The 14,805-nt window shown below is 41.9% G+C and overlaps 1 protein-coding gene across 1 annotated transcript in view; it reads left to right on the plus strand.

Moving 5' to 3' along the window:
* The window catches only part of LOC122810718 (ammonium transporter 1 member 3-like), a 998,780-nt gene that overhangs the window by 693,475 nt on the left and 290,500 nt on the right, over positions 1–14,805 (plus strand). The window contains exon 5 of the mRNA XM_044082282.1: positions 12,810–12,932. Coding sequence (XP_043938217.1) covers positions 12,810–12,932 — 123 coding nt within the window. The remainder of the gene's footprint in view (positions 1–12,809; positions 12,933–14,805) is intronic.

Below are 14,805 nucleotides of genomic sequence, written 5' to 3' on the forward strand. Positions count from 1 at the left end.
TCCTCCAAGCCTTTCTTGGCCTTCGGAGCCAGAATTGTCAGTTCCCGTTAGGTCGGTTCCAGTAGCCTCGCCTGGCCTCTCGGTTCCGATTTCGCCCTGATCCCGTCAGCTCCATCCACGGGATAGAGGGTCCACGGTTCTCCGGTCGGACCCGAAGGGGAGGGCTCGGATCGATCTTCATCGGTTCCAAGCCTTCCTTTCGGTGCTTTGGCTCAAGTGAGCTTGGACCCAACATCTGCTTTGGACCTCATCTCCTCGGCGCCGAGGGCTACTACTGTATTCTCTACAGTTAGTCGGCCTTCGGAGCCAGGGGGATTAGCCTTTGAGGTTATGAGGAGTGTGCTGGCCAGGTTGTCAGCTGCATCCTATGGCACCAATACTCTGCCCCCTCTGGCACCAGTGTCAGTTTCGGATCACCCTCTATCCCTGGACAGCAGAGTCCCAAAGCCTTAGGATACCTCCATGAGTGGTCCCCAACTTTCTGACTTCTCCCCAGAGTTTTTGCCTGAGGAGCCTGACAGAAAGAGATTGTGTAAGAGGAAATACCTTGACTCCCTGGATGAGTCGCTCACGTCGGACACCGACCTCAATGAGTCAGAGGGGACTCCCAAGTCGTCTTCTGAAGATATCTCCTTTTCAGATATCCTTGAGATCTTGAAGCAGAGAGGCGGCTGGCCTTCCAAATCCCCTTCTGATGAGGAGTCGGTGTTCCTGAAAGCTTTCGGGTCTCAACCCTCCACCTCTTGGATTTCTCCCCCTTTCGATGAGCTACTAGATCTTGTCTGTCGAAAGGTGTGGGAAACTCCTGACACTGTGGAACCGGTCCCTAGGAGACCCAATAAGTTTCTGTCCACCCTCATTGACAAGGAATATCTAACAAAAGGTTTTCCAGTAGATGTCATAGTGGTGGCAGCAGCCACCAAGAAGGAACTTGCTGAAACTTCGTCTCCCGTCCATCCGCCTAACAAGGAGTCCCGGGCTATGGACAGGTATGGGAAGCGTGTGTTTACCTCAGAGGCCTTTACACTGCAGTTGCTGAACTACTTGACGCATTTTACAAGGCTCCAGAGAGATCTGCTAAAAGAGCTAGGAGATTCTCTACAGGGTAACATTTCTGATACCATGGCACAGAAGGTCAGTGCACAAATGTCTACCCTAAATTCCTTTACCAACTCCTCCATGAGGCTGATCTCATATGCAGCCGACTGAGTGAGTAGGGCAGCGGGTTCCGGTGTCTCTCTTAGGAGACACTCCTGGATGCACCTGTGCAATTCCGCGGAGGCCTTTAAGTCTACGTTCACCAGTGTCCCCATTGACGTTTCATCGTTGTTCGGAACCAGGGTGAAGGACATTCTCACTAGGTGCGAGCAGAAAGGAAAAACCCTGTCTGCCGTGGGAGTCCGTTTTTCCAAGCCTTCTAGACCTTACCCCAAGGGCCAGAAGGGTGGGAAAATGTGGTTCAGGAAGTTGCAGAGGTTTTTTCAGGATGCACAAATTGATTCCCCCTCCAGAGGCAGGGGAAGGGGTGGAAATTCAGATAGATGCCGCCCTAGAGGTAAAGTAGACCCACGTAACCAGGGGGACCATGATTCCTTTCGTGGTTTCCCTACCAGCGCTCCTGAAGGGAGGCCTGACTGTGTGTCTCTGGAGCTGGTCGGGGGTCGCATTTCTTTATTCTCAGAAGCCTGGCAAGACGTCACCCAAGACGAGTGGGTATTAAAGATAATTTCCAGAGGTTATCATATTTCCTTCTCTTCTTCTTCCCTGCCAAATAAGAGCATCCCAGACGTTCCACCCAGTCACAGGGATTCCGCAACTTTAGAAATAAAAAAGTTGCTTTCAAAGAGAGCCATCCAGCCTGTCCCCGCAGACCAAGTAGGATTAGGGACTTACTCCAGATTCTTTTTGGTGCCGAAAAGAACAGGGGACCTGAGACCCATCTTGGATTTCAGCCGATTGACCATTCATGTGCAAAAGTCCAAGTTCCGCATGGTCACCTTACAGTCAGTACTCCCTCTGTTAGGGAAAGATGTGTGGATGTGCTCCATCGACCTCAAAGATGCTTACTACCATATCAAGATGGACAGGGCATCGAGAAGACATCTATGCTTTCGGCTGGGAGCCAGTCATTTTCAATTTCATGCTCTGCCCTTTGGTCTCACCACAGCCCCAAGGGTGTTCACCAAATGCATGGCAGTGGTAACTGCTCACTTGAGACGTCAAGGATTCCAAGTGTTTCCATACCTGGACGACTGGCTCCTTTCTGCCACCACCAGGCATCTACTGTTACAGACCAGGGACGCCACCATTACACTGTGCCAAAGGTTAGGAATTACTCTAAATTGGAAAAAAATCTGCCTTGTTGCCCTCGCAGCATATCACTTTTATTTGCACCGAACTAGATACGGTGATCATGAGGGCCTTCTTACCAGAAGAGAGAATTCAGGCTCTACAACAGCAGGTCTGCGCCTTACTACCATTGAGGAAGGTCAAGGCAAAAGTGGTCCTCAAGTTATTAGGGACCATGGCTGCCACGGTCATGCTAGCTCCCCTTGCCAGACTACACATGAGGGTTCTTCAGTGGCTGCTTTTCGGCCCAGTGGTCACTACAGCATCTTCCACTCTCCCATTCTATTCTGATTACGGACATGTGCAAGCAGGATCTACGCTGGTGGCTTCAGGCCAGCAATCTCAACGTGGGCAAGCCTTTTGTTCCATCTTCTCCAGTTGCCACGGTGACCACGGATGCCTCCCAGATCGGGTGGGGGGGGGGCATTATCTCGGCAGGACAGTCCAAGGCACGTGGCAGGATCACGAGACCCATTTGTATATCAGTGTGTTGGAGATGAGAGCAGTGCTATTAGCATTGCAAGCACTTAAGAGCTTTCTCCCTCTAGGGACAATTGCAATCCACTCAGACAACATGTCAATGGTATGGTATCTGAACAAACAGGAAGAAACCAAATCATACCCCCTTTGCAGAGAGGCACTTCGAGTTTGGCAGTGGGCGGTGTCTTCCCAGTGCTTTCTAATTGCAACACATATACCGGGGAAGTCCAACATGATTGCCGACAGGCTGAGCAGAGCTATCCTAATGCCTCACGAGTGGTCCCTGAACAATTATGTTGCGGAGAAGATATTCCACAGATGGGGTTAGCCTTGCTGCGATCTATTTGCCAGTCCCCTCAATGCCAAATGCAGCAGCTACTTCACCCTTATCCCCCCAGAGTGGGAGACACCCAGGGATGCTCTGGTTCACGATTGGCCCTCCGGTCTTCTCTACGCCTTTCCACCATTAACTCTGATATCAAAGGTCATTCAGAAAGCACAGTCTTTGGGAAGCAAAATGATCCTCATTGCCCCACACTGGCCTCATCAGATTTGGTTTCCCTTTCTTCAACCCTGTCTAATGGACAAGCCCTGGATTCTGGACCCAGCTCCAGATCTGCTGACTCATATGTCAGGACAGTTCCATCCCTCCATCCAGACCCTCAAGTTGACAGCTTGGCTGCTCCAGTTCCGTCCTTAGTCAGGCTTCATGATTTTTCCCCGGAAGTGGTCCATATTCTATCATCTTCCCACAAGCCTTCTACCAGGAAGATTTATTCCAGTAAGTGGAAGAGATTTTCTATTTGGGGCCATGAGAGACATATTGATCCTTATACAGCGCCTATTTCAGCAATATTATTTATTTATTTATTTTACATTTGTTGACCGGAATAGTCCGACTGGATACATGTCCATTTTCAGCGGAGGCCCGGGGAGAAATGCTCCAAGATAATAATACACATCAAACATTTAGTAAATGCTGGTTTCAAGCAGATTACAGTCATAAGCAATACCAATATTTAGCACATATAGTACTTATTATAAAACACTTTACAAAACATAACATTATTTTCAGTTAAACATACATAACATTACATTCAGGTTTAAGCCACACTGAGCAGCAGTTATACAATTGACCCTTCCTGAAATGGAGTGGTAGAAAAAAGTTAGAAGTAGTTGAAGGTAAGGCACCTAAGAAAGAGAGAGGTCACTAGTCGGGGTTAGTGCAAGAACATAACCAATGAGTTTTGAAGTGTTTGTTTTTGAATTGAGTTAGTGAGGGTTCTAGGGTCATATCAGCTGGGAGTCTGTTCCATATTTTTCCAACAGAGTTGGCAAACAGAGAGTCCCCAGCTTAGTAGTTGGATTTGCATGTTTGAACTAGGAGTCTAGTGGATGATCGCAGTGACCGGGTGCTGGTGTAGGGGCTGATAATATTTTTTAGTGCAGGTGTATTTTCTGGTTGGTAAAGGACTTTATGTGCCACTATTAGCTGTTTGAACTGCAGTAGGCTTGGCAGTTCAAACCATCCTAGGTGATTTAGGTTGTGATAGTGGTGTGTCCGGTAGGCTGTGCCAGTAGCAAATCTGGCAATGTGGTTATAGCAGGATGATAGTTTGTTAAGATCTATTTTAAGTTGGAGAATAGAGGTGAGGCATAGAGAAGAGTTGATAGCAGATGGGAACGGGCAATTGCAGTTCTAGCAAGTGGGGTAAGGAAAGGTTTGATTCTGTAAAGAGAGCCGCGTTTTTTATTAAGGGTTTTGATAGTTTGATTGATATGCTCATCAAACTTCAGGTTGTTATCAACTATGACACCCAGTAGTTTAGTTTGGGCTTCTGGGGAGATAATAGTGCCATTGTTAGCAGTTATGTTGAAGGCTGGCAGGGGGGTCCTGCATGTGGGGGAGAAGAGGAGCAACTTAGTTTGGTTGGGGTTTAGGATTAGATGTTGATTGGAGAGCCATTTTTCCACTGTATTGAAGGTAATTTGGGTTAATGTGAATAAAGTAGCTGGTGAGGTGTCAGAACAAATCAAGGTGGAGTCATCCGCATACTGAATGCAGGTAGCATCTGGGATGACTGAATGAAGGTCGTTGATAAAGATAGAGAAAAGAAGGGGTCCTAGTATAGAGCCCTGGGGGACTTCTAATGTGATGGGTAGGCGAGATGATAGCTTGTCCTGCCATAGGACTGCCTGTTGCCTGCCCTGCAGGTAGGATTGAAACCATTGGAGTGCATGGTTGTTTAAGGAGAAGGCCTTCAAGGTATTTATAAGCATTTTGTGGTCAACCATGTCAAATGCCTTGGATAGATCTAGAAAGAGTGCTGAGGATAGTTTGTTATTATTGCAGTTGTGGTTAATGACGTTAGAGAAAGAGAGGAAGGCAGAAGTAGTACTATGGTGTGGCTTAAAGCCATGCTGAAAGTTGGGCAACAGCTTGTTCTGTGTTAGTTAGTGCATGAGCTGTATGTGTACACACTTCTCCATAATTTTAGCTAGAGGTGACAGAATAGCTATGGGTATAAAGTTTGACAGTTCAGTGGAACTACCTCCTTTATGGAGAGGTATGACATGGGAGATTTTGCATATAGTGGGTACAGTAGCTTCAGATATAGCTGTGTTGATCAAGATAGAGATGGGGCAGGGTATGGTGTCAGCAGCCTTTTGCAGATAGTCTGCTGGGAGGAGGCCGGCAGCCAGGGTGGTGGGTCTTAGTTTCTTAAGTAGGGCATGAATAAGTTGAGTAGGAACAGGTTGGAAGGTAAAGTACTTTTGGGTACTGGGAGTGGCTACATTAGAATTAGAGCCATTGGGAGAGAGTTGTCTGGCTAAAGACTGGATAATCTCTGTGAAGAAGCTGTTGAAGTTATTAACAATGTCTACCGGGGATTTTTGCTGAGAAGCTGAGGGGGGGTGGAGTGGCGATTTGGCCTGGGTGGAGTAGTTTGTTTATCCTTGCCCAGAACTTTTGAGGTTTGTTTTGGTGTTTTTGCAGTAGATGGTAGTAGTGGTTCTTTTTGTCTAAGGTTATGGATTTTTTGGTGTCATTCCTTAGCTGTCTGAATCTTAGTTGATCAAGTGGGGCTTTTGTTTTTCGGTAGGTGGCCCATGCTTTGTTTCTGAGTGAAATTTTGGTTTTGGTATCTTTAGTAAGCCATGGTGCAATATTAACTTTGGTTCTAATAGAGCGGCTGGGAGCATGGGAGTTAAGAATAGCAAGGAATTTGGTGTTAAAGTATGCTACTGCTTCATCTAGGGGGAGACTTTTTAGTACTGACCAGTTGCATGCCTTAAGTTCATTTTGAAACTTGGTGAGAATAAAATTCTTGTTGTTTCTTAATGTTCTATAGGTGGGTTGGTAGGAGTAGTCTACTTTGAGCTTGATTACATAGGTGAGACAGTGGTCACATAGGTCATCAGGCAAAGTGCCTGATTTATAAGATTGAAGATGGGTATTGACGAGTATCCAATCTGTCCTGGTAGGGGAGGTTATGATTTGAGTAAATCCATAGAGGTTTATGTGGGTTGTGGGAGTTTCACAAGAGCAAGTGTTCCAGTTAATGTTGAAATCCCCAAGAACAATTGTTTCTTGGGGGTGGTCGTTTGATAACCAATATAAGAAGTCTTCTAAGGTTTCGGTGTTCCTCCCTGGGTGAATGTAGACACAGACAATGTTTACATTTTTGATTTTGTTAATTTGTAGTTTTGAGATAAGAATTTCAGCATTATTGTACTGGGGTGTTTGTTGGGTGTCTGTGCTGACAGATAGGGTAGACTTGTAAAGTATGGCTATCCCACCACCCTTTCTGGTGGTACGGTCTAGTCGAAACATACTATACCCTGGTGGCAGAATGTCATGGTCTTTGGTGGCAGGCTTCAGCCACGTTTCTGTTAGGCATAATATATTTGGGGAATGAACAAATAAGAGGGCATGCAGGTGCTGAGTTTTGTTATTTATGCTTCATCAGATATCAAAATTTCTTTCTCAACTGTTCAGTAAGGGGTCAGCTGCAGCAACCATTAAAGTGCAACTGGCAGCGATTTCTACCTTTCACGTTGCTAATGAGCCTAACCTTATGGCTCATAGGCTTTGTAGGGCTTTTCTGAAAGGGACATTGTTACTCCGACCTCCAGTCTTTGATCCAGTAATGCCATGGGACCTCAATTTTGTATTACAGAAGCTCACCTCAACTCCCTTTGAGTCCGCAGCTACGTGTAACATTAAATTCTTTTCATGGAAAACAGTATTCTTGGTAGCCATAACTTCAGCTAGGCAGGTCTCTGAATTCCAAGCATTATCGATTAAGCCACCTTATTTGGTGTTTCACAAAGATAGGGTCTCCTTAAGAACCAATCCTTCCTTTGTTTCAAAGGTTGCCTCTGTTGTCAATATCAATCAATCCATTGAGTTGCCTGTGATTTTTCCTGAATTCTCCAACAAGGCAGAATTTAAGTTTCATCAGCTAGCTGTTCATAGACAATTGTGTTTCTATTTACATAGGACAAAAGATTTCAGGAAATCAGATCAAATGTTTGTCTCGTTTTCAGACACTAGACTTGGGGTTCCTGTTTCTAAGGTAACCTTGTCTCACTGGATCTCTGATTGCATCTCATTTATTTATGCTTCCAGTGGCAAAGAATTACCCTTTAAAGTGAAGGCTCATTCTACACGATCTGTGGCTACCTCAACTGCGTTTCAGGCTAGGATGTCTATGGATGATATTTGTGCTGCAGCAACATGGGCTTCACCTCATACCTTTATTAGTCACTACAAATTAGAACTGATCTCTAGAGGCAGATCTTCCTTTGGTTCTACAGTGCTCAATAGTATTTTTCACTGAGCCACCCAAGATCAAGGTGCTAGGGATGCTGTCCAACGGGTAAGAATGAAGGCGAGATTGGACTACATAACATCAAGAAGTTATGTACTCACCATAACGTTCAATGTAAGTAGTCCATCTCGCCTTACATTCTTACTAACCCACCCTCCTACCCCCTCCTGGAGGACCTGGAGGTATAGTCTCTAGGTGTCAGTAGTCCTTTCTGTTGGGATTGTTCTTCTTCTCAGTGTATGTGTGTGTGTGCGCTTGCAGCAAACAAGATCTGGGGAATAGACCTGTTGCATGATGGGATACCTCTTAGCCACAAGCCAGTTGAAGACTTCGAGCTAGAGTATGGCCGAGTCGGAGCCGCGGTTTGGCTCCGAACCCACGGGTAAGAATGTAAGGCAAGATGGACTACATACATCGAACGTTATGGTGAGTACATAACTTCCTGTTTCTCTCCCTTGTGAGGGATGCAGTTGCAGTAGTCAGTCAACCTCCCTACTAAGCAGAATGCTAACTGCATTTTGTTTTGATATCAGATGGTAGACCAACTATTGGGAAATGATACAGTCGAAAATGTCTCTACTGAGTAGAGCATCTGCTTCCACTGTTTGCTTCATAAAAGTCCCACCGCATACATCTGTACCACGACCAGATGTTCATCAGTTCACGCATTCACTAAAAACTATTTCTCGGGCCATTACTCCAGGAATCAGGCCTTCTTTCATAAATTGTTATTTTAGGACTTGATTTTCTAAACTTCTGCATTTAGGTCTTCTTCTGATTCTTGCCTTCTGAGAGGTTTAATGTACCCACTGCTGAAACCCTCAAAGCTGTGTATTATGAGAAATTTAAAAAAAAACACTGTGACAGTCCACCCCCATAAATAAACTATCTAACAAATGAAAGAAACTCTTTAAAATTATTTATTAGATCTAAAACCCATCTTCTCTAAGATAATATCAAAGCATTAAAAAAATGAAGAATACTATAAGGCCCACTGAAGAAACTCATAAACTTAGGCTGATAACTAAAGCTAGAGATCATTATAAGTTTTTCTTTAACTGTGTTAGAAATCTAAAAAATATCATACATTGCTCTGAACTTATTTATAATGATACCTCCTATTCTGACCCAATACACATTGCCAATATCCTTCCAAAGAAAGTTTGTGCAAACTTCACTACCAAGACTTTTACTTAAAACCCTGAAATGTCTGAATCCCTTACTGTGATTACCTCTAAAGATCATTTACTGAAAATGCTAACCAAATTCAAAAATACTTCCTCCATGGGCCTGACAGTATACCTGGTTGCTTAAGTAATAGTGTTAAACATGGCCTTACTGACACACTCTTTAAGCCATTGAACCCAAGTTTAGCTTACTGGTTCTGTCCTTAATGAGTAGCACACTACAGAGACTGTGTCTCTCTATAATGTTGGCCTTACAGTAGAACTATACCATATAAGCCTGACCTGCAAAGCCATGGAATATATTATAACTGACTTCATAAATTGCAATATCAGGAATCTTATTAAACTTGCCCCCCACAACATACATAAATAAGATATACAAGAGTATATGTCTCAGAGGTTGCCCCTTCTGTGAAACAGGATTCCATACATTTATTTATTTAATTAATTCCATTTGTTTACCATGAGAGCCCAACTGGGCCTAAGATGGCCCGTTATCAGTGGAGGCCCGGGGAGAAAAGCTTCACAACTACAATGTTATAGCAAAAAGTACATATGAAGCAAAGTTCTTCCCTGCACTTATTCAAGCGAAACTCAGATTAATGGATGGGGAATCACAAATTTGCTCCTGGTCTGGCATCTATATCTCTGTTAAAGAGAGGAAGTTTGTAGATGCTCAACCACCCATACCCAAGTTTAAATACCCACCACATAACTTAGGGAACCAATACATTTTTAATATTTCTGAGAAGCATGGCTAGGCCAAAAAGCCCCTTTATGGTCATTAGCCTTGCATTTTCCTATGACCCTATGAATGGTAGCTCCTATTTAACCTAGTAAACATCTTCAAAATGGTTATGGAAGCTGTAGATGGTGGCCAAGCAGTGCACGTGGCATACCTTGCTATGCTCAAGACCTTCAACACGTTTCCCTGTACTGGCATGACAGAAAAACTAAATTCTTTAAAAATCGACTCATATTGTAAGATGGAAGACAAACTGGTTGAAAGATGAGAACCAGCACAGTGTGAGTTGCAGGTGCCCCATCAGAAAATATGAAAGTGACAAGTAGTGTCCCTCAGGGTTCGGTGCTGAGACCTCTCCTTTTTGGTATTTATTTTTCAGATCTCCAAGCAGACAGTCAGGACCTTTAGAATGAACTCTTGCTAGCAAACTTATAGACAACACATCCGTACAAATAAAAAATGTAGTCACGGACCTATGTTTGATAGCTTCCTCTTTTGGACCATGATGTGACAATGGTTGACGGAAAATCCTTTTATTTAGCCTAGTTAGTTACCAAAGGAGTATTGTCATAGCTTAAAGAAGTAATCACTCACTTATACTCAGTACTGATCAGTCCAGTTATCAAATACAATGCTAGTTTTGGGATGTATCTCACTAAACATATCAAAGAATTAGAAAGACTATAAAACTTCCTAACCAAAAAAATAACATGCCTAAAGTCTCAGAGCTGTCAGGAGAAACAGGAATCCCTTTAGTCAGTGTGTTATAGATTTTTAAGGGGAGAACTCTGTCTTACTTGCCATGCCATTAGAGACTCAGTTATTCTGGACCTTCTATATCTTTACAAGTTCAGTAAGCTTGCCAGTACTAGAACCAGGGAGCTATATCTTTACCAAGTGATAAACAAAAACCACAGAAAGACAGGTTTATAACTTAGCACTAACCAAACCTCTGGAATAAACTTCCATTGAATATTAAGCAGTGCAGCTTACTATCTTCCTTTAAACATAACCTAGATACTGGATGTGTTTCCACAAATTTACTGTGAGATTGACTGTTATGGCTGTCCTGGAAAGAGGAGCAGCTTAAGGGAGGGTCCTTGCAAGGTGTAAATGGCCAGAAGACTCAGTGGTGATGCAATATATATGTTGTATGAATCAAAGTTATACATAACATATATGTACTCACCATATTAGCTGATCTGTGAGAAGGCATTCTGCACTGGGTGCTTATTAGCCTGCTGCCCTCTCTCCTAACTTCTATAACCAAATCCAAGATGACTGCATCTTCAGGAAAATAGTAGTTCCCTTGTTGCATCAGTCTTGGTCATCACATAGCAGCTGAGGTAAAAAGAGTTATACAACAGCAAAATGTTGCATGAAACTGCTCTTAAGGGAAATATTTTGTATTATAAAACTGCTTAAGAAGTATTTTTTGTTAATGTAGTAAGCAAAAGTAGAGTTTTGTCAATAATTCTATTTTTGCTTAATCTGTTTTGTCAAAGCAGCATTTGATGTATCTTATCACAGCAAAGTATGACTATCTTCTTGAAGATCTATGGTTATAGTGTGTATAGTGAGTACTTCTGTGAAGATATGTGAAGGCTGCCAGCCTAGCTAGATAGAATTTTGTAGATAATTCTGTCATTTGTAAATATTAATGTAAGCCACATGCTTGTTCTCTTTGTTAAATGTTGAACTTCAAAAATATAACCACATTGCACTCTGCTGGAGGAAAGCTGATAAGTTGAGCATTGTATAATTGTTTGATTTAAAAACTCGGAACCAGGATGTCTGGATGAAGGAATTCTTACTGTTTTGAGACCAGAGTTAATTGCTAGAATTCACATGTATAATGTATTTTATTGCTGTAGCTTCCTGACCAGGTGCAAGATCAAAAGGGCTGTTAAACTCTGAATTTCTGTTAGCCTGGGAACCAGAGACAAATGATGTAATCTGAAATGAGTCAGTAGTACTGTGTTATCAATTTAAGGACACAGAGAGAGAGAAACAGGGCATTTTGCATTTATCTTGAGAACATCCAACTCACCAGCACTCTGCCAGTGCTCTGTATGTAAGTAGGATCTTAGACTTTACTGTCTGTCTTAGAAATAGCTAGGAAATAGGAAGATTAGACTAGTTGTTTTCTGTATTGATGTCAAAACTGTTTTACAATATTATTTTGAGCATTTTCCTGTGTCTGAACTCTCGACTAGCACTGTGTAGTAAGAAGCATTGCCTTGTGTTTTTATTATTTATTATTAAATATTTTTAAACCTTTTCTGTGGCTGTTTTGTGTAGAGGTAATTTAAGCTCTGTAGTACATTGCATGTATATAGTGGTACTGTACAAAGCCACTCCAAATAAGCCTTGCTGCTCAGTCACAATTACCATTTAGATAATAATATTGCACAGTAATAATTGGACACCGTTTGATAAGGGCCTTTTTAGTAGCTGATAAGTAAGGGTCCTGGTGGCAGTGATTACTACTTTATAGCCTGGACAGAAGGGGCACAGCTAGTGAACCTGTGCCAGCCTTCCCCAGGAGTGTCTGTGTGGTTGTAGATAAATCATATCTCAAAGGGTCTGTGCATGTGTGTCAGCTACTTGGGCAGGGACACGAAGTACTGGTTGGACAGAGAGAGTGCTAGGAGGACTTGGCTTGGGACCCTGGCTAAGGATCCCACTCTATAGCTGTGCCAGTGGGGTCTTATTGGGGATCTGGAGAGAAAGGGAGAAACCAGCCTCAGACTGACTGTGATCTCTGTGTGCTCTTAAGGGAAATTGTACTTTACTGTGTGTGTATTTGTTATCCTTCCAATATGGACGCCCCTCACTGGTGTTAGTGGTGAGGATTGAGGCTCCTTGATTACTGGGCCAGTGCATGGGCATCACAACTTAAACATACTAGAAAATATTTTAGTAGCACAATATGATTTTAGTATGTATGCTGTGTGTACTCTTGAAAGTCTAGCTTTGTTTCTATCACCTACATTTTGCAATACTTAAAACAATACTTATATTAATGCATAGCAGTGGGAGTTCAATAATGTTTTTTATCGTAATGTCTTCTAATTCCAATCACTTGCAAAAGCATTAATTTTAGACTTTATATCACTTTTCATTAATATTCCTAATAGTAACTTCACAGTACTTGAAATTTAGTTCAGTCTGTAGTAACTGCTTTCCGGTGTTACTGTCATTTTTCCCAAGGACTCAGCAGGCAGTGGTGTAGTGTTTGGAGTAGGTGCCACAGCAGCAATGTGTGCCTGTTTCATCATCGGAAAAAGAAGTAATGTTGGCCCTAAGTTACCAAGACAAGGACACAGCTTACCTGTAATGTATATTTTCATTTTATTCAAGGATAATGTGTATTAAAGTAAAGTCATAATAAGTTAATCACATTATATTCTGAGTCTTGACAGGACTATGCATACAAGATGCTGTTGCAAAGATATCAGTTCAGCTGGTGGTATGCCAGGGAATGTATGTGCAATATTATACAATAATATTCACTTCCAAGGCTGAACTTGAAAATGGTCAGCTGGACAAGTTTTACATCCTGGTTAACAAATGATAAATTAATTAATTAGTTAATTAACCAATTAATTAAGAAGGTTAAAATGCTAGTCATAGTTAGTTCTGTCATTATTATTCATTATTGGACAATATTAAGAAATATCCTGCAGGATTTAAAGGTCAAAATTCACTACAGTACCTGGCAGTTACATGATGTGTATAATTTGAAAGTGGCCACCATTCACTGATGACTACATAGTGCATGCCAGTTCACCTTACCTGCCAAATACAAGTGCTTTACTTAAGAACTTGTGTTAAATTCTATGATACTGTGGCTGTCTTGTCACCACAATATAGCAGCACAGAAATACCACTCAGACTAACTGCCCATGTGCTTATTTATTGTATGCAGCATTCAGCATGCTGATATCTATACATCTCAACCTGCCAACAATGAAAATAAGTACAAAGGTCCTTGAAAAGTACGTATATCCAGCCAAAAATCTGGACATCTGGTTAGCTTAACATTTCAATACCAAATAGCACATTATTTCCCACTTCCAGTAGGAATGTGGGATACTACTCAGAAACACGTTACAGAGAGAGACAAAATTATGTGAAATATAATCATGTTATTGAAGAGAGAGTGCAAAATCTGTAGACTTTAAGAAACTGTATTTCAAAATTCTACTACATTTATTTATTTATTTATTTTACATTTGTTGACCGGGCTAGTCTAACTGGATATAAGTCCATTTTCAGTAGAGGCCCGGGGAGAAAAGCTCCAGGGAAAAAACATACAATTTAATAGAGAATAACATAAAAACAGTTTTATACAGCAATAATTATACCATAAAAGCAGTTTTATACAGCAATAATTTTAGCATAAGGTTTTTTTTTTGTTTTTTTTTTTTAAGCTAATTTATTTTTGCCTCTGAAAAAAATATGTAAAATGTGTGCCTTCTTTCTTTAAATTATTGGTACCACTACTATGTTGGTCATGTAGTGTGGTTTTCTGTTTACTAGACAGCTTAAAAAAATCACTTGTGATGAGGGGGATTCAGAAAATTGTGTGAAGGGATAAATCAAGCATGAAAATAGGGACATTCTTCCAAAAGTAGGTATGTCATGCAGAGGTAATTCAGGCCTGAAAATATATGTGTGATCCTCCTAAATAGGGACAGCTGACAGGTCTGCTGATATAATTTTGTTATGGTCTTTCCAATTATATTAATAAAAAGTAAATGTTAAGTTGTCAATCTCGCCTTCATTCTTGCTTGATGGGTTCGGAGCCGATCCTCGGCTCCGACTCGGCACTTGCTTTAGCTCGAGAACTCCTTTTACCAGCTCGAGGCAGCCCCATATCCCATGATGCAAGGCAGTAAGTACCCAGATCTCGTTTGCCGCTTCGCTTGGGAGGTCTTCTCTTTACCAGCTCCTGGTAAGTAGTTCACATTTGTGATATTTCAAGCCCCTTTTAGTTTTAAACTAATTTTGTGATAGTTTAAATTTAATTCTACCCTTTTTCTGACAGAAATCCCTGTCTCTTTTAATTTTTTGTTAGTCAATTTTCCCTATCCCATCCCCCCCCTGTTAGGGTGTGTGTGTGTTGGTGTTTTTTATAAAATACCTCTTGGTATTTTGTTTAATTTAATTTTGACTGGTGTGTCTGTGTGTGTTGTGTTTAGGC

The sequence above is a fragment of the Protopterus annectens genome, chromosome 9.part0, assembly GCF_019279795.1.
Source record: "Protopterus annectens isolate FY-2018-M chromosome 9.part0, PAN1.0, whole genome shotgun sequence".
Taxonomy (NCBI): Eukaryota; Metazoa; Chordata; order Ceratodontiformes; family Protopteridae; genus Protopterus; species Protopterus annectens.